Raw genomic sequence first — 20,293 nt, forward strand, 5'->3', positions numbered from 1 at the left:
AACCCCCTGAGCGAGATGACTATGCTTGCCGTCCTCACTTCCATACCTCCTGCCTTTAACCTATACATTCCAAGGTTTTATCCCCACTGCCGAAACGCTCTTGTCTAGTTTACCGACAGCGCCTGCGCCCTCTCAGCAACGGCTGATCTGGTCGGTCACTTTCTGGAAACTCTCTTTGCTCTGCTCCCAAGACGCAGCACACTTGCAGTGCTGTCCCTACTCCCCGCAAGTCCCCGCCTCGCTCTCTTTTGCTGGCTCCTTCTTTCCTACTTGATTTCTGAACGTTGGAATTCTCCTGACAGCCAAAGGTTCAGACAAGGCTCCATCTGTAGCCTTCTTTGCTTCTCCATCCACACATCCACACCCAAGCGATCTCATCCTCTCCCATAATCTTAAGCATCATCCATGACTTCAAACCCTCAGCCCTGCTGTCCCCCCTGAACCCCCTCTCATACACCCAACTGTACACTCAGCATCTCCACTTGGATGAAACAGTTGTCCAAGGCTTTCCAGGGCCAAAGCAGGGTTCTCAGTTTCCACCATGACGCTCCGCTAAAACAAAAATCCGCAGTTACCTTGCTCCCCATTCTCCCCTTCTCAATACAAGGCACCACCTTTCCCAACGGCTCCAGTCACACTATCTTCGATTCTTCTTTCTTCCACATTAAACATCACATCCAACCAACGAGCAGGTTGTGTCTGCACTGACTTCAAAACGGAGCCTTTGCACCTACGTATCTGAACGCGCCTTCCTCGGATCTTTACGAAACTAGTGCAATGAACAGATGCAGAACCACATGTATGTAACCACAAGCCCACATTATTTACCTCCTACGGTTCCTCTTGTCAGCTACAAATTGGCGCTCGCCATTGTCACTTGCCAGCTGCCTCTACAAGGCGTAAATCATGTGCTGCTGCGGCTGCTGCCTTGCAACAGCCCCTGAAACGCTGAACGGAGGCGCTCTGGGCTCTGGGTGACACTGGCAGAACAGGTCTTCCGATAGATGGATATTTTCAGGAGACAATTTTATGAGCCCAGTTCTTGTATCTCCTCGTATCTAGACAAGCACTCAAATCCTTCACGGCGACGCCTGCTCCTCATGACTGGCAGTGACATGCACGAGACGAGCAGAAACCTTCTACAAAAAATATGTGCTCGACTGCATGCACTCCCCCTTCACCCAGACCACATCTATACTGGCCTTCCTCCCTGCCTCTGTGGAGCCGTTTCTCAGAGCGATCTGGGATGCTGTCTCCCGGGTTGCAGCCCTCATTTTGCCCCAAATAAAACTTAACGCGCAGCTCTCAGGTTGTGCCTTTTTTTAAGTCGACACTGAACGTAGACATAGCCCGGGACGGAAATGGGGATCGGTCCTGCGACTGTTCTGACAACTCTGGGTAACAGAAAATTCTACAGCCACCTCAAGTATAAACACAGTTAAGGGTCCCGGCCCCGCTGACGTGCTTCACACTGAGAATATCTTCTCTCCTCAGCCGGCCTGCACAGCTGGCTGTTCTCAAAGGGAGAGGACGGTGTGGCCCCTCTCTGCTCCCGACGCCACACACTCTTCCTCCTTCCTGGGTCACTGACCTCAACGCTATCGAAGCCAGGCGGCACTGCTGTGTGCTCTTCCAGGACCCCATCTGACCACACTTTTCAAAACCCAGACAGACCACTTCTCCTCCAGGCTGAGGACCCACCCGCCCACTACCGCCAGTGTTTTACCAGTCGGTCTCTGGGTCTCTCTCGAGACCCCCCCCTCATTCCTTCCAGCCAGGACTTAAAAGGGCCCTGGCTTCTCCCCAGACTGCAGATGTGCTCACCTGCCCCACCAGCCCCGCTGCGGCAGGCCTATGGCTCCAGCCCTTGAAGGCACGTCGCTCGGGCTCCATCAAGGAGCATATGTCTGAGGGGACCACGAACGTCCCTCTCACTGGGCGGGGGGAGTGGCAGGCTCGCCCTCCAAAGAATCCTCTTCCGAAGTCCTGTCTGATCTCCTGCAACCAACCCTGTTATCCCTCAGTGTGGAGGATGGATCCAACAGTTCTTGGCCAGCGGCTCTGGGCACCAGCCTCACGACCCACGCCCGTCACTGCGTTGCCCGTCACTGCGTCCCGGTGCCCCGCCGCCAGACTCTGCGGCACCGTGCCATCGCGTCTGCCCGTCTGGCTCCCAGACCCCACCAGGCCTTGCTTCCCCAGCGCCCCCTGGCCTGTCGCCCCTGCCCCTCGTCCGCCTTTGTTTTCTTCACAGCAGCTCGCCATTACCAGGCCCTTATTTACTGAAGGCCTCCTGCCGCCACTGTGCCTGCAGTGGGTCCCCTGGAAATACGTGTCGGGTGAGCCTCTGCGGCCCCTCCTGACTGGCACCTCCTGCCCCGAGGTCTGGCTCCTGCCCACCCCTCCCCTGGGGGCACAGGCCTACCAGGCTGAGTCACCCGGCCAAGCCCCACGGCACGCAGGGCTGTGGAGGCCTGCTCACGCGGCGCCCCGCTCGGGCGCCCTGGCAGGGACGTGGCCCACTCCAGCTGTGCTGAGGGCTCGTCTTTGTGGAGGCTGCTCCTGGATCGGCTGTAGGGAGAGAACAGCCAAGCGCCTCGTCACCGCCCTTGTCTCCATTCCTCTTTTCCTCGATCAAACGAGACCGTCACCAGACGCAACTCCCGCTCCCAGGAGGGCTCTGGCTTAGTGGACCTCAGGCTGGCTCCTCCTGAACTCGCCCTCCGCCATCCGCCTGCTCAGCCAGCACTTACCGAGCGCCTGCTGGATTTCCAGCCCTGAGACCCACAGGGCCGGAGAGCAGAGGGCCCCAGGCTGTCCCTTTCCTCCTGCCCACCTTCAAGCCAGAAGCGTGTGGCTGCTCCGGGGGCTGGTGGCCCAAGCCCCACCCTCAGCGCACAAGTGACAGGTTCAAAGTGAAGTACCTCACACTCTAGGACACCCCGTCCACAGCCCCCGAGCACAACACACCCTCTGGCTACCAAAACACAGCAGTCCACCAGCCAGACCTGCCAAACTTCCTGTTTCAAGTGCACCTTCTTTCTCTACTTCCACTAACTTAATTATTTTCATGCCCACAGCTCACAGGACTCTAGGGGGTAGAAGGTAGCTCTGTAGGAGTAGGGGGTCATCATATAAAAAGAAGAGAGAGAGGTCTGCCCAGGAGTCGATGGCAGGTCCCCCAAGAAGAGCCGCAGGTGGAGGGGAGGCGGGAGTGAGATGGGTCACCAGGAAGCCCCCGAGGGCCTTACACCCAACTTCTGTCACAGGCACCAACCCCCAGACTGCCCTACACTGCTGGGACGGGCTGGCATCCTAACGACAGGGAACACTGGAGGAAAGAGAACCAGGTAGACTTAGTGGGAAGGAAACAAAGGTACACGACACCCGTTCCCACCACCAGGACCCTGGCGCGGTCAGGGAAGCTTCCCTGCGCTCAGCCCTGCTCCTCCCCTGTTCACCAGGCAGCCACCTGCTGCCTCGGGCCGAGGGCCAGCTGGCTAGCTTCTCCGAGCCTCTCTCCCATCGTCTACGAGCTCACAGGGACAAAGCTCTTCACGCAGTGGGCCATCGTCAGCAGCGGCGGCAGGAGCACCTTCTCTGGAACTTTCTTTTCTGACCTCCACCACCTGGCCCTCAGCTTTACTCTCATAAGAAAAGCTGTCCCGGAGACTCCAGGACCCGGGTCAGTGGCCCCGAGGCGGAGCTGCCTGAAGGAGCCTGTGTTCCATCCTGTGGGGCGAGGAGGGAGCCTGGGGCTGAACAGAAGCTCCGCGTCAGCGGGGCCCCAGCAGCTTTAGGGCCAAGACAGAACTCACGTTGTAGAGGATGTCGGTCCAGCCCTCCATAGTGATGCACTGGAACACCGTCAGGACGGCGAACAGGATGTTGTCAAAGTTGGTGATGCCGAAGTTGGGTCCCGGCCAGTACTCCCGGCACTCAGTGTCACCCTCGCACAGCCGGGCTGGGGCCTCCTTGCCACAGGGGAAGTCGCCCACCGGCTCTGCGTCTGCGAGGAGACGAAGGGAGCAAAGCTGAGCTCAGAGGCACCGCGTTCTCCACCCCCTGCTGGGACTGTGGGCCCCAGAGACCTCATCACAGTGGGACAGGAATCAGGCACCGAGGGAAACTCTCCCTGCCGCTCCTGCACCTGCGCCGGCTCTGTCCCCGTGCCTACGGTCTGCCCCCCCCCCCCCCCCCGCCACCCTCAGACCCACCCTCTCAGAAACTGCTGGTCGACCTCTCCTTCCCCACTAGAACTGCCCATCACTATGTAAACATGCCGAGGACTCATTCATCTTAAAACCAAAAACAACAGACTCCTAGCCTCCGACTCTCCCTACCAGCAACACCCTGATTCTCCCTCACAGCCTGACCTCCACCCAGACTCCCCCGACGCGCACATCTGCCTGTCACGCTGGAGCCAGAGCCAAGCAGGACTCAGCACTGCGGTCTCGGTGCTCATCAGGCAGGTCGACCAACACAGGCCCAGAGCGTGGCCAGGCTTCAGGGCCCAGTCCTCACGGCACTGGCCCCAGCAAAGGGGACAAGCTCCTGCTGGCCTGCAGTCTAGTCGGCAGCCAGGGACCGCACAGAGAGACGTTAAAGAAATCGCAGAAAACCAGGGCTAATCTCTGGGATAAGGGGGCAAGCAGCACATGTTAATCCCTCCACTCCCAAAATCCTGACGAAAGGATAGAAAACACTATTTAAAAAAACAAATGTATGACCACACATGGAAAATCCCTCCTATCAACACAGGAGAAATTTTGAGGAATTGCTAGGATGGAAAGCAAATGCTCCCAGGCTTAGAAGGCAAAACTGAGGATCACACAAGTTTATTCCTTTCCCTCCAAATACCTTAACAAATGCTCATAAAGAAGACCAGGAAGCCATTGTCTGTCTAGGTGTAAATAATCACATTCTCTGTAAATAATGACAGTTTTCTTTCCTCCTTTCACATTCTTGACAGGGTACTTTTTCTTGCCTCACGTTACTGGCCGCGACCACCAAGGCTACGTGGACCAGAAGTGACCATGTGTGTCTTTATCTTGTTCTTGGCCTTAAAGGGAAAGCTCACAAAACTTATGACAAAGTATGATGTTTGCAGGGAATTTTAGGGAGTTTAAGAAAATTCCCCTTTATTTCCACTTGGATAAGAGGTTTTTTTTAATTATGAATGATTTAAACTTCAATAAAAACTTTTTCTGCATTTATTGAGATGATCACACAGGTTTTCTCCTTTAACGTGTTTGTAGCTCAAGACACAAACCTTGGACTTCCCTGGTGGCGCAGTGGTGAAGAATCTGCCTGCCAGTTCAGGGGACATGGGTTCGAGCCCTGGTCCGGGAAGGTCCCACATGCCGTGGAGCAACTAAGCCCGTGCGCCACAGCTACTGAGCCTGCGCTCTAGAGCCTGTGAGCCACAACTACGGAGCCTGCATGCTGCAACTAATGAAGCCCGCACGCCTAGAGCCCGTGCTCCACAACAAGAGAAGCCACCTCAGTGAGAAGCCCACGCACCGCAACGAAGCGTAGCCCCTGCTCGCTGCAACTAGAGAAAGCCTGCATGCAGCAACAAAGACCCAATGCGGGCAAAAAAAAAAAAAAAAAAAGACACAAACCTTAGTGTCACCCTTAACTCTTCCCTTTCTCTTACTCCACGTACAATTGCCCAGAAAACCCAGTTGGCTCAGCAGGCCTCAATGCAAAATAGACCCAGAACCTGACCCTTTCTAACTGCCAAACAGCCTGGCCCCAGCCACCATCTCTCCTGGACTCAGAGTCCTAGCACGGCCTGAAGCCACTGCTTCACCACAGGTAAAGCTGAGCTGTCCAGAGTTCTCAGCTTACGGGATCTCACTTCCTGATCTTACGTTAACTTCTGAAGGTCAGAAACATCATCGCCAAAAAATGTTAAGGGGTTTGTGAAAAATAATCATTTTATTCAATATTATAGTTGTAGAAATGAAGTATATTTTCTTTAAGGAATAAAAAAAAGAAAATGCCACTTAACGTCGTCGGTGCGTCAGTAACAGGCCAGCAGGAAAACATACTGATAAGCTTGTCTCTGATACCGGGAAAGCATTCTAGTCCAAGCTACAATACGCGTCCTACGTTTTCACTAGATGTTTCTTTTCTGCTGCTTTTCATCCTATCAGAGGACTGGTACGGTCTTCAAGTCTTCGCCAACAGGAGCAGATTCAGTATCCGCCGATCTCCTCTCGCCCCCTCTGCACCCAGCGCTCCTCACGCCAGCCTTTCACACTTACTGCTCCTCGTAACTGGACCGTCTGGCAGGCGACCGCACAGGCCCCCCCTCACGGCACTCAGATGGCTGTCCAGTTGCCACCTTGGCAGAGGGGGCTCCCCAGGCCATGCTCTGTGAAGCAGGCCCCCAAATGACTCTACTGCAAGTACCTTTCTTGCTTCCCTCCTAGAAGTTACTACAGTCTGACATTATTTTATGTGTTTGTGTTTATCTTGTCTGGGTCCACCTCCTTCGTCTGGCATCTGGAGGGCACCCCCACCCCCCGCCCGCCAGGGCCCAGAACACTGCATCTCTCCAGGATGAATGAGTCTGTGGCCCTCATCTGGGTCTGAGGAGCACTGCTAGGCCTCACCTGTACTGTTGGGGAAACAGGCCTTGTGGAATTTGCCCATGTAGAACTCGAGGCCAATGATGGCAAACATGAGGATGGCGAAGAAGAGAAGCAGCCCGATCTGTAGGAGCGGAACCATGGCCTTCATGATGGACTTGAGCACCACCTGCAGACCTGGGGCCAGAGCAGGCAAAGCAGGCAGGTCAGAGAGCACAGTGGGCAGAGCGGGCAGTGGGCTGGGGGCGTGGACAGAACAGCAAGAGCCTGGGCGGGCAGGGCTGAGCGTCCTGGGCAAGGTGTTGAGCAGTGAGTATCCACGAGGCCAAAGGACAGAGCTGGGCCCTCAAAGCGGGGGACAGAGCAGGGAGTGGTGGGGAAGCAAGAAGTCTCGAGGGAAGGAGGACAGAGCAGGGAGTGCCTGCGTGGGGCAGAGCTGAGAGTCCTTGGGGAGGGGCACAAAGCACAGGGTCTCGGGGCAGGGGGAGTGGACTGAGCACTGTCCCAGTTCAAGGGAGGAGCAGCGTGTGGCGGTGTCAGCATGAAGTTCTGGTGAGATCTTGAGTCTATGCAGGTCTCAGGGTGGAGCAACAGCAGAGAGTCCTGAGAGGAAAGATGAGGGAATCCTCGGAGCTGAGAGCAGGGGATCATGGGAGGGAAAAGCAGGGGATCCTGGGAACTAAGAGCAGGGGATGCTGCGAGGGAAGAGCAGGGGATCCTGACAGAGAAAAGCAAGGGATTCTGGGAGAGAAAAGCAAGAGATCCTGGGAACTAAGAGCGGGGGATCAAGGGAGGGAAGAACAGGGAATGCTGGGAACTAAGCAGGGGATGCTGGGACAGAAGAACAGGAAATCCTGGGAATTAAGACCAGGAGATACTGAGAGGGAAGAACAGGGGATCCTGGGAGGGAAAAGCAGGGGATCCTGGGAACTAGGAGCAGGGGATACTGGGAGGGAAGAGCAGGGGATCCTGGGAGGGACAAGCAAGGGATCCTGGGAGGGAAAAGCAGGGGATCCTGGCAACTAGGAGCAGGGGATACTGGGAGGGACAAGCAAGGGATCCTGGGAACTAAGAGCAGGGGTTCCTGACAGGCCCACCCCTCAGGGAAAGTAAAGCAGGGGGCCTACTCCTAGGGAGTGTTTTACCACTGACCGTGGGGCATGAGTATGTCCAGACCAGAGGAACTGGGCAGAAGAGGCTGAACCCCACTGTCCCCACTTCCAGCTTCACCCCAGCTCCTGGGTACAGGCCTGAGCCTTTGCCTGGCAGGGTCTTAGGGCAGAACACGGAGCCAGCCAGCGGTCTTCCCTGCAGTTGGCTCAGGCGACACAGCCTCAGGGCCCTGCCACCCAGGCTCTGAGGGAAACCCAAACTTCCACTGGCTTGGAGGAACACGGGCACAGGCGGTGCCCGGCTCTCGAGGTAGCCTGGCCACCCCCTGCCCTCGCGTGGCCTCTTGAGCAGCCCAGCCCCAGAGCATGTCTTAACCAGGTCACAGGTCCCAACAGCCCTGCCCAGCCTGAGCCAAGACAGGTGGTCCTTTGCAGCCTCTGCATGTGTTCTCAGGCATCCTGCCCCACCACCTTGGTCGATCTCTCACCTGCCCTTTAACCACAGAAAAAGCAGCAAAGAGCTGGAAGTACAGCAGAGTGTGTGAGGAGGATCAAAGCTTCCACGTAGGGAAGCCAAGTTACCCTCTGGGTTTTCACGGAGTTGAGAGAGACTGGAGAAGGGCCGCTCCTCCCTTCTTCGTGCCTGGTTCCCCGGGGTCAAGGGCAGCGAGCTCAGAGTCACCAAAGGGCCCACTGTTAGGGCCTAACTGGCCATGACAGGGGTTGGGAGAGAGGTCAGTGTCCAGGTAGGCTGGGCCTGATTGCTTTTGCCAGACTCACTTGGAATCCCAGACACCAGCTTCAGGGGCCTCAGCACACGCACAGCCCGCAGGGTTCGCAGGTCAAAGTCAGTGCCAGCTGTGGCGAGGATCCTGGCAGGAACAAAGACAAGGGGGAAGTGAGGGCTTCCGCATGGAGTTGAGAAGAGGGCACGCCCCTCCCACCACCCATGTCCTGTCTTCCAACAGCAGTGACACCTTCGTGCCTGTGTCCCCCGCTGTCCAAGCACGGGGGTGGGGGTCGGGGGCGGCGTACTAGGCAGGGAAGGCCAGGAACTGAATTCAGACGTCCTCGCCAGCAATGTTAGGAATGGCTTTTACCAGCATAACCAACCCTCCAGGCATCACCCCGAGAGGACACTTGGTCTCTGGTCCCTGGCCAGGCCTTGAATCTGTCCTTGAATTGAGTCCAAGCCTGAACCATGTCCCCAAGCAACCCCAACTGCACTCCAAGCTGCCTCATGACAGGTGGTGATAGCAGGAGCGGGAGTAGAATGGAACTTGAGGGACTTCTGAACAGATGCCACATGACCTATTCCTCACTTTACCACAGGAGAACACAGGAACAAACAGTGGGGAAAGTGAATAGAGGGCTCAGAGGACTCCCTTAGCATAAGAACATACCCCAACGTCTCCCATCTTAAAACAAAACAAAAAATTCCATATCTGCCTCCAACCCCAGCACACTTCTCTGCTCCCTTCACTCCAAAGCTCATTGAAAGTGTCAATCCTTGGTATCCCCACTGCCTTACCTTTCTGCCTCTCTTTAGCTTTGTCCAGCTATGTTCTCACCCACACCATTCCACTGAAATGTTTTGTCAGGGCTTCTCACCAATTCCAATGGTTAAGTCTCCTGCTATAAATGGTTTCTTCTCTTGCCCGTTGGTCAATTCTCTCATTTTCCTCTTAACATCCTGGGAGTCTCTTCTAGGTCTTCTTTGCAAGCTTTGCCTCCTCTACCAGACTGAAAAATTAGATGCCTCAAGGCTCACACCATATAGGATCTGCCCAACAGCTTTGAACACCACAGTATGCTTATTACTCCCAATTTACACCTTTAACTCAAGTCTGGGACTTTGGGCTCATATATCCATCCAACTGCCTTTTTTACCATTTCCACTTGGATAGCAAAAAAAGCATATCAAACATTAATAAAACTAAAGAATTCTTTTTACAACTTTAATGTAAATATTAAAACACGTACTTTTTTAAGTTCAGAGTTGTTACACGATGGTGACTAGAGAACTTTTTATTCTTTCTCTCAATCTTGCTCCTTCCCCAGTATTCCCCCCTCTCTGTGAACGGCACTAGTCAAGTGTTTCATAAGCCAAAACCAAGACTTCATACCTGACTCCTCTCTCTCTTACACTCCACACCCAATTCACTAACAATCCTGTTGGCTCTACCTTTAAAATGCACCCTGGATGCTTGGTGAAAAAGGATTGTTGTCCCCCTACTCTAAATACATAGCAGCAAGGAATAAAATTTGAGATGCAGCTGGGGTAAAAAATAAGATAAAATGGTCAGGGGAGAAGAAAAGAAGGGCAACGAGAAAATCTATACAAACCAAAATTCCATAGCATGTGAGAAAATCCAATACTAAGAGTGATATTCAACTACTAAAATCAACTATTGAAAGATTAATTTTGTTCAGATGAAATCAAAAAATTATGAAACAAAAATAGGCAGAAACAGGTAGATATTCTAAAAACTAGCTAGAAGTTTTGGAAATAAACAAATAGTTATTAAAATATTATCAATAATAATAATCATACTCTAGGCTGGAGACATAGTTGGAGTGTATTAATGGTTTAGGAAATAGTACTAAGGAATCACTCACAGACATTGGAAAGACAAAGAAAAAAATGAAAGACAAATTAAGCGATATGGAGGTTAGATCATATATCTAACACACATCAAATGTAGGTTCCAGAAAAAGAGAATAGAGGGAACGTGGTGAAGAAGCAACATTTGAAAAGATAACAGATGAGAAATTTCCAGAATTAAAGATTTGCTTTCTCAAATTTAAAGTGCATTACAAGGTACCAATCACGTAAATAAAATACATCCAACTAGAAATGGTGTGAGGAACTGCAGAATATCAAGCATAAAAAGAAAGTATTAAAGGCTACGAAAGAGAAAAGATAAAATATCTAGGGAAAAAAGAATAATTAAAAGGAGAGAAAACTTCACCTCAGCAAAAAAAAAATATGCTAGAAGACAATTAAGTAATACCTCCAAAAAGCAGCAGGAAAATAACTGACATCTTAGAACTTTATATCCAGCTAAACTGTCAATAAAGAGTGAGGGCAAAATAAACATTTTCAGAGATAAAATGAGTCATCACCCCAGATCTTCAGTAAAACATGGGAACTGAACCTAAAGGGAAAGCACAGTATACAAGAGCAATGGTAGGCACAGATATTTTTTAAATAGTTAAATTTAATTAATTGTTGATTTTTAAAACTATGATGTCCAATTTTTCATTATTTTCTACATGCAAAACTAACAACCTAGGCAATAAGAAAAATATTTACAGAAGGGGCTGTTCCATGCGTAGCTGCATCAAATTATGTTATAGAGGCTAAATCACTCTTCGTTGTATTAGGTCAGAGGACGGCAAACATTTTCTGAAAAGGGCCATTAGTAAATATTTAGGCTTTGTGAGTCATAGAATCTCTGTCACAACCACTCAACTCCATCATTGTAGCGTAAAAGCAGATAATACGTCAATGAATGGGCAAGGCTGTGTTCCAATAAAGCTTTATTTATAAGCACAGGTTGCCAGACAGATGAGCTATAATTTTCTGTCCTCTGTGTTAGACAAATGTATAGTTATGAATATATATTTAAAATGTTAAGGATATCCAGTAAATGGATAGAAATACAGTCTATTTCAAAACCATCAGAGGTGAAAAAGGTATGTAGGGAACAGGTAATATAGAATATTTTGTCACACTACAAAAGTCAGGAAAAGACTCCCCCAAAACAAAGAAATAATATAAAGAGGAAAAACAAAATAAGATATTAGGCGTAAGTCCAAACACACAAGTAATAATAAGAAATATAAATGAATTTTCATTTCCTATTAAATCATACATGATTAGATTGGAGCTTTTGAAAGTCCAACTTTCAAAAAGTTGCCACCTACAAAAGCCATACCTGAAAAAAAATACAGAAATGTTGAAAATAAACAGATTTTTTAAAAGAATATACTAAGTAAATGCTACAGAAAAGGAAGTTGGTATATAATACTAAAGACAAAATATAATTTAAAGCAAAAAAACAATCCTAAGGCTAAAGAGAGATATAATGCATAATACTGAAAGCAAAATTACACCAAGGAATATGATCATCATTAATTTTTATGCACCCAAACCTCATAAATTCAAAACAGATAAAGAAAAAGAATAAGAACTCCTCCAACACAGTGGAAGGTCCTCACAAAGCTCTCATCAGAACCTGAAAGACTGAACACCAAAATTTAGTAAGGCTGAACAAGATCAAGACAGAATTAGCACCTTGATCCATCTTGTTGTTCTAATCTTCTATATCTTTCATATATTACCTTTATCTACCTACCGATCTATCATCTATCTATCTATCATATATAATCTATTTTCCTAACAAAATGTGTTCCTAACAAATAGAAAATATATCCTTTTAGGAGTACATGGGGATAGCTTTGAAAATATCCTACATCACAAAAGAAGCCTCAGCAAATTTCAAAAACTTAGTAACATGTGTTATCGTACTTCTCCAATTAAATAAGAATACTACTATAAAACCACATCAAAAAAACTTGCATTATAGAAACCTTCAAAATGCACAACTAAATAACTCATTAATTAAAGACATTACCAAATATTTAGAACTCATCAACAACAAAAATACTACATATTATATGTGCGAGGTTCAGTCAAAGTGATGCCTTAGGGGAAATTTATAAACTTAACTGATTTTATTTTTTTAAGGATTAAAAATAAATAAACCAAGTATTGCTATGTCTCAAGGATCTTAAAAAAGAATAGCAGGGTAAATTTAGAGAAAGCAGAAAAATGGAAATAATAAAGAGTAGACATGGTGAAAATAGAAAATAGAGAAATAATAGAAAGCTGAATCTTTGAAAGTTTAATCAAATGAACACGCTCCTGGCAAGAGTAATCAAGAAAAAGAGAGTGTCCAATGCATACAGAAGATACATATACAAATAAACATAGTATAGGCATGCATGCACACATGTACACTTACACATTTGTGTGTGCATGTGTACACGCATGCACAGGAAAGCATGAAAATACAGGGACACAACTACAGACGGGAGAGATTTTTAGAATCACAAGAGAATATTATTAACAATTTTATGCCAATAGATGCTAAAACTTTGAGGAAATGGATATACCCTCTTGAAAAGCAAGTTACCAAAAGTGACAGAAGTAGAAAGCCTGAAGAAACCATGAACAACTGTATTAGTTCTATTCTGTAAAAACCTACCACAAATGTAGTGACTTGAAATCGCACCCGTTTATTAGCTCACAGTTCTGTGGGCCCATCGTGGCTAAATTCTCTGCTGCAGGTCTCGGGAACAGCCAGCTGCATCCTCGTCTGGAAGCTAAACTAGGGAAAGTGATGCTTTCCAGCCCCTTCAGGTTGTCTGCAGAGTTCCCTTCCTTGCAGTAGGAATGGAGTCCCTTTGCCTTGCTGTCAGCCGGGGACTTCTCTTAGCCCCTGGAGGCCACTCTCAGATCCTGGCCCCTCAACAGTCCCTCTCACACTTCTAAACTCTCTGACTATAGGAAGAGCCCAGTCCCTTTAAAGGGATCACCTGATGAGATCAGTCTCACCCAAATAATCTCCCTTTTGGTTAACTCAGAGTCAACTGATTCATAACCTAACCACAGGAGTGATATCTCATCATACCCACAGGATCTGCCTGCACTCAAGGGGATATGGCTGTACAGGCGGGCAGGCAGGGGACCAGAATCTTGGACCATTTACAAGAATTAATTTGGATTCAGTTTTCCTCTGCCAGAATATCAGATCCAGACAATTTTACAAGTATGTTCTTACAAACATTCAGAGAACAGAAAATTCTGTGTTATACAAACTGTTTTAGAGAATAAAAATACAAGAAAAGCTCCCAACTCATTTTATGATGCTGGTATAATCTTGACATCAAGACTGGAACCATCCAATAAAGACGTTTAAAAAAAAAAAAGACTGGAACCATAATTCAAAAAGATACATGCACCCCAGTGTTCATAGCAGCATTATTTACGATAGCCAAGACATGAAGGCAACCATGGACAGATGAGTGGATAAAGAAGATGTGGTATATTTATACAATGGAATATTACTCAGCTATAAAAAAAGAATGAAATAATTCCATTTGCAGCAACATGGATGGACCTAGAGATAATCATACTAAGTGAAGTAAACCAGACAGAGAAATACAAGTATCATATGATACTGCTTATATGTGGAATCTAAAAAAATGATACAAATGAACTTACATACAAAACAGAAATAGACCCACAGACATAGAAAACAAACCTATGGTTACCAAAGGGGAAAGGTGGGGGAAGGATAAATTCGAAGTTTGAGATTAACATATACGCACTACTATATATAAAACAGATAGCCAACAAAGACCTACGGTTTAGCACAGGGAACTATATTCAGTATTTTGCAATAACCTATAAGGGAAAAGATTCTGATAAAAATAGATATACATGTATGTATAACTGAATCACTTTGCTGTACACCTGAAACTAACACAACATTGTAAATCAACTATACTTCAATTAAAAAAATTTTTTTAAAGACTGGAAAAGGGGGCTTTCCCTGGTGGCGCAGTTGAGAGTCCGCCTGCCGATGTGGGGGACGTGGGTTCGTGCCCCGGTCCGGGAGGATCCCACATGCCGCAGAGCCGCTGGGCCCATGAGCCATGGCCGCTGGGCCTGCGCGTCCGGAGCCTGTGCTCCGCAACGGGAGAGGTCACGGCAGTGAGAGGCCCGCGTACCACAAAAAAAAAAAAAAAAAAAGACTGGAAAAGGGCAAGAAAAATTTATACACATCTCAATTATGAACACAAATTTTAAATAAAATATTAGAGTAAATCGAATTCAAAGGTACATATGTTAAGAGTTTATAATGGCCAACTGAGTTGTCAAAGGAACATAAGAATAATTCAATAGTAGAATAACTATTAATGTAATCCACCACCTGGAAAATCAATATAAAAACCATATAATCATGTTAAAATTTTCAGAAAAATTATTTGATAACATTTCAGTATCATTCATGATAAAGAGAATTAGGAACAGGAAATTCCTTAAAGTGACAATAGGTATCTACTAAAAACCATTAGGAGCATTTCTCTTTAAATTCAGGGATAACACAAATATACCATTTATATCATATGGAGGCCCTAGCCAAGGCAAAAAGACAAGAAAAAGAAAAAAAAAGTTTAGAAAGGAGGAAACAAACTGTCTTATTCACAGATAATGTGATTTCTACATAGAAAATCCAAAAGCATATACAGTACAGCAAAACTAGTAGAATTAGAAAGTTCAGCAAGGTTATGAAATACCAAACACATATACAAAAATAAATTCTTTTCATGTACTATTAGAAAATGCAAATTTTAAAAGCTCTTATTCTAATGGGTATGGGATTCCTTCCTGGGGTAATGAAAACGTTCTAAAATTAGTGGTGATGGTTGTACAACTCTATGACTACACTGAAAATCACTGAATTGTATACTTTAAAAGTATGAATTTTATAGTATGTGAATTACATCTCGATAAAGCTGACATAAAATATTGTTTATAATAGCAACAAACTCTATAAAGTATCTAGGAATAAGCTCAATAAAATAAGTGCAATATCTTGATAATAAAAGTCATAAAACATTCATGAAGAGCAAAGAGATAATAGAGATGAGCCGTATTAATAGATGAGACAATTCAACATTTTTATATGTCCCTTTCCCCAAATTAGCCCACAAATTCAATGAAATTCCAATAAAAATCTCAACAGATCTTATATGTAGAAAATCCTAAATTTGTAGAAAATCCACCAAAAATTACCAGAACTAATGAATTCAGTAAAGTTTCAGGACATAAAGTCAACACAAAAAAACAGGTTGTATTCTATATACTTACAATGAACAACCAACAAAGGATATTTTTTAAAAATCCATTTATAATAGCATCAAAAAGAATAAAATACTTAAGAATAAAATTAAGGAGGTGACAGACTTGTACCCTGAAAACTACAAAACACTGGTGAAGGAAATTAAAGAACACTAAACAAACAGGAAGGCATCCCATGTTCATGGATTGGAAAACAATATTGTTAAGATGTCAATACCCAAAGCAATCTACAGATTCAATGCAATACCGACCAAAATTCCGAAGAGATTTTTTGCAGAAATAGCAAAACTCATCCTAGAATTCATACGGACTCTCAAGGGACTCTGGATAGTCAGAACGATAGAACAATAACCCAGAAACGAAGTCTTACATACACGGTCAATTGATTTTCAACAAGAAGGCCAAAACCATTCAAAGAGGAAAAGACAGTCTTTTCACCAAATTGTGCTGGAAAAACTAGATGTTCACATGCAAGAATATTAAGTTGGACCCGTATCTCATGCAATATACAAAAAGCAACTCAAAATGGATCAAAGTTCTAAATGTAAGACCTTAAACTATAATACTCAAAAGAAAATACAAGAGAAAATCTTCATGGCATTGAATTTGGCAATGATTTCTTGGAAATGACACCAAAAGCCTGAGCAATAAAAGAAAAAATACAAAAATTGGACTTCTTCAAAATTTTACAAAACTTTTGTACATCAAAGGACACTATCAACAGCGTGAAAAGACAAGCTACAGAATATGGGATAAAGTATTCACAAGCCATATATCTAATAAGGGATTAATATCCAGAATATATTAAGAACTCCTACAACTCAACAACAATAAAAACCCAATTTAAAAACAGGCAAAGGACTTGAATGCATATTTCTTCAAAAAAGATATACAAATGGCCATTAAGCACATGAAAAGGTGCTCAACATCACTAATTATTAGGGAAATGCAAATCAAAACTATAATAAGAGGGCTTCCCTGGTGGCTCAGTGGTTGAGAGTCCGCTTGCCGATGCAGGGGACACGGGCTCGTGCCCCGGTCCGGGAAGATCCCACATGCCGCGGAGCGGCTGGGCCCGTGAGCCATGGCCGCTGAGCCTGTGCGTCCGGAGCCTGTGCTCCGCAACGGGAGAGGCCACAATGGTGAGAGGCCCGCGTACCGCAAAAACAAAGCAACAACAACAAAAAACTATAATAAGATACCAATCACACCCATTAGGATGACTATTATTATAAAAAAAAAAGGAAAATAACAGTGTTGGCAAGGATGTGAAGAAAGAAAAACCCTTGTGCATTGTTGATGGGAATGTAAAATGGTGCAGCTGCTGTGGAAAACAGTACAGTGATTCCTCAAAAAGTTGAACATAAAATTACCATACAATCCAGCAATTCCACTCTTGGGTATATATCCAGAAGAAATGAAACAAGGTCTCAAAGAGATTTATTTGTTACACCCAGGATCATAACAGCAGCATTCACAACAGCTAAAACATAGAAGGAACACAAAGTGTCCATCAGTGGATGAACGAAGAAGCAAACTATGGTATATACAAACACTGGAATATTATTCAGCCTAAAAAGGAAGGAAATTCTAATACATAATGCAACTTAGATGAACCCTGAAGACAGTACGCTAAATGAAATAGGCCAGTCGCAAAAAAAGGCACATACTGTAGGATTCTGCTTTTATGAGATACTTAGCGTAGTCAAAATCGTAGAGACAGAAAGCAGAATGGTGGTTCTCAGGGTCTGAGGGGAGGGAGAGGTGGGGGTTGTTGTTTAATGAGGACAGAGTTTCATATGTGAAAGCTGAAAAGAGCTGTGGCGATGGACGGAGCCGATAGCTACCCAACATCATGAATGTATTTAATGCCGCTGAACTGCACACTTAAGGGTGATCAAGATGCTCAATTTTATGTTATGTGTATTTTGCCACAATTTTTAAAGTTGGAAAATAAAAGTAGGCCTCAGTGCAGAAAGCAAACTTCAAAACTTTGGAAAAACAAAACAAAAAGACATGAGAACAGTTCTATGACTATGAGTTCAGGAAGGGTTTCTGAAGAACACATAAAAATGGCAAACCATAAAGTGGTACACTGATAAATCTGACTACAATAAAATTGAAACTATACTACAACAGCTATAGAGAAAGTGAAAAGAAAATGACACTTGCAATGCAAAAAGCTGACAGAACTGGTTTCCGGAATACGTAAACAATTCCTATACATTCAGATGAAAAGTACACATAACCTATATGAAAAATAAGCAAATTACAAAAGAGAAAAGATGTTCAAAACCACCGGCAATCAGGGAAATTCAAATTAAACTAACAAAGAGAGACCATTCCACATCCTGTTTAGCAAACAGTGTTACAGCTGGTGATGCCGAACAGCGGCTCTGCTGGTGGAAGCGAAAACTGTAGAATCGTTCCGGAGAGCATTTGGCCACCTCTAGGAAGTTTTTAAATGAACATATGGACTAGACTGGCCTCCCAAACGTTTGCAGAAATGTACACAGGCATGTTGGTTGCGGCACTGTCTTTAATAGTGAAAGGCAGGAATCACCTACTGCTCATCGCACAGAGAGAGAAAACATGAATGTGGTCCATGCATACAATGGAACATCACTGCAGTGAAATATGATGAGCACGTGAAATTAAATAAACTACACGTATTAACATGGAAATGCTTAAAGCAATGTGAAGGGGTAAAAAGGCAAGTTGTGACCATGACGTATCTAGGTTTAAATGCATATACACACTCAAACAATCAAAACCATGCAAACAAGACTGCATATTATTTATCAACAGGGACATACTTAGCACAAGTTGGAAGCCCTCCCCCCAACACACACGCACTGGATAATGAACACAAATCAGGATAGTTGTTGCCACCAAAAGGTGAAAGAGAAGGACAGATAAAGAAAGGAGAATTTGGTTGAGGGATTGTAATCAGAAGACTTCAACTGTATCTAATGTTTTATTTCTCTAAGACAAATCTCCAAAGCTAAGAGCCCATTTACGGGGAGGTGTGAGGGAGGGGAACACACATTTTAAAACAACACACGGGCATGCTGCCCGCAAAAGACAGAAACGATCCGGACGGTGAAGGGCACTGAGAAGCTCCACGGCCACTCCCAGGAGGAGACAAATCACACAGAAAGAAAAGCCATCCCTCCCTCCGCCTATGACTTCCTGTCTCCCAGGCATCATGACATTCACAGGGTTGCCACAACCCTGACATGTCAGCAAAGTGACCTGAGAGGCCACGCCACTGGCAGACACGCGCGATGCAGAAACTCGTTTTGCCACGGCATTGTTGTTACGGGCCTGTGGGACAGGAAGACAACTTTTTGCTTTTGAATGAAGAATACGAAAGTTTTCAGACCCAGGCAGGAATGTCTACAGTCGTAAGAACCATAAAAACACAAGATTTACCCAACTGATGAAAGCAGCCCCATGGAGTAAATCACAACCTAACTACAGCCACTGGGGCGAGACGCTGTGAGTGAGGTCCTGCCACAAGCTGACTACAGCCACTGGGGCTGGAGACCCTGTGAGTGAGAGGTCCTGCCACGACACCAGTGCTCAGGGAAGGGGCCGTCCTCATTCTGCCCGGGAAAGCTTTCCGAGGAGGCCACCCGGGAGCCACCAGGGAAGGAAATTCAGTTTCATTTGTTCTAAGATGACAGTTTCCTTAGTGGATCAGCAATATTAAACTCCTAGGAAGAATCAGAATTAAATACAGAAATGTTTATGAAAATCAAACCTTCTGTGTTAACAGTACAGTGTTAGGATTAAAAGAATTTATCAGAACACATTAACACGCTAAACAGGCCTGCGTTTAGCATCACATTAGCCCTGTGATTCTAATTTTTCAATGTAATGGAAGAATTGATTTAGACGTGTGATTTTTTTTTTTTTTTTTTTTTTTTTTTTTTTTTTTTTGCGGTACGCGGGCCTCTCACTGTTGTGGCCTCTCCCGTTGCGGAGCACAGGCTCAGCAGCCATGGCTCATGGGCCCAGCCGCTCCGCGGCATGTGGGATCTTCCCGGACCGGGGCATGAACCCGTGTCCCCTGCATCAACCACTGCGCCACCAGGGAAGCCCTAGACGTGTGATTTTAAGTTGAAAACTTCATAAGTTTGTCAACAGTATTGCAACATTTAAGCAAATGTATGAATCACCATGTTTACACTCTAATTAGCTGGATATACAGAACTTAAGTACCTAGGAAAGTCCAGTTACAATAAACTTATAAATGAAATGTTAAATGTTTTACACTAAGCTTATGAAATGGAATAAAAACCCTACTTAGCATCTCCTTTAAAGTGATTGTTAAAAATTGCAAAATGTATAAATATAATTTTTCATAAGCTGAATCTAAAAACAGTTAATATTTTTTCCAGTTTTATTGAGAAACAACTGACATACGTCACTATAAATGTTTACGGCATACAGCATGGTGGTTTGATTTACATATATTGCGAAATTATTACCGCAACAGGCTTAGTTAACATCCATTATCTCATGTAGATACAATGAAAAAAAAGAAAAAACATCTCCTCCTTGTGATGAGAACTCTTCGGATCTACTGTCTCCGCAGCTTTCCTGTAGATCATATCCAGTGTGAGCCACGGTCACCACGC

At 45.7% G+C, this 20,293-nt stretch overlaps 1 protein-coding gene across 2 annotated transcripts in view; it reads right to left on the reverse strand.

Moving 5' to 3' along the window:
- Positions 1-20,293, reverse strand: part of CACNA1B (calcium voltage-gated channel subunit alpha1 B) — a 194,348-nt gene that overhangs the window by 147,376 nt on the left and 26,679 nt on the right. For both annotated transcript variants that reach the window (XM_060013664.1, XM_060013665.1), the window contains exons 4-6: positions 8,492-8,583; positions 6,624-6,776; positions 3,819-4,009 (exon numbers count right to left, since the gene is read on the reverse strand). In XM_060013664.1, coding sequence (XP_059869647.1) covers positions 3,819-4,009; positions 6,624-6,776; positions 8,492-8,583 — 436 coding nt within the window. The remainder of the gene's footprint in view (positions 1-3,818; positions 4,010-6,623; positions 6,777-8,491; positions 8,584-20,293) is intronic.

This window comes from Delphinus delphis, chromosome 6 (genome assembly GCF_949987515.2).
Source record: "Delphinus delphis chromosome 6, mDelDel1.2, whole genome shotgun sequence".
Lineage (NCBI taxonomy): Eukaryota > Metazoa > Chordata > Mammalia > Artiodactyla > Delphinidae > Delphinus > Delphinus delphis.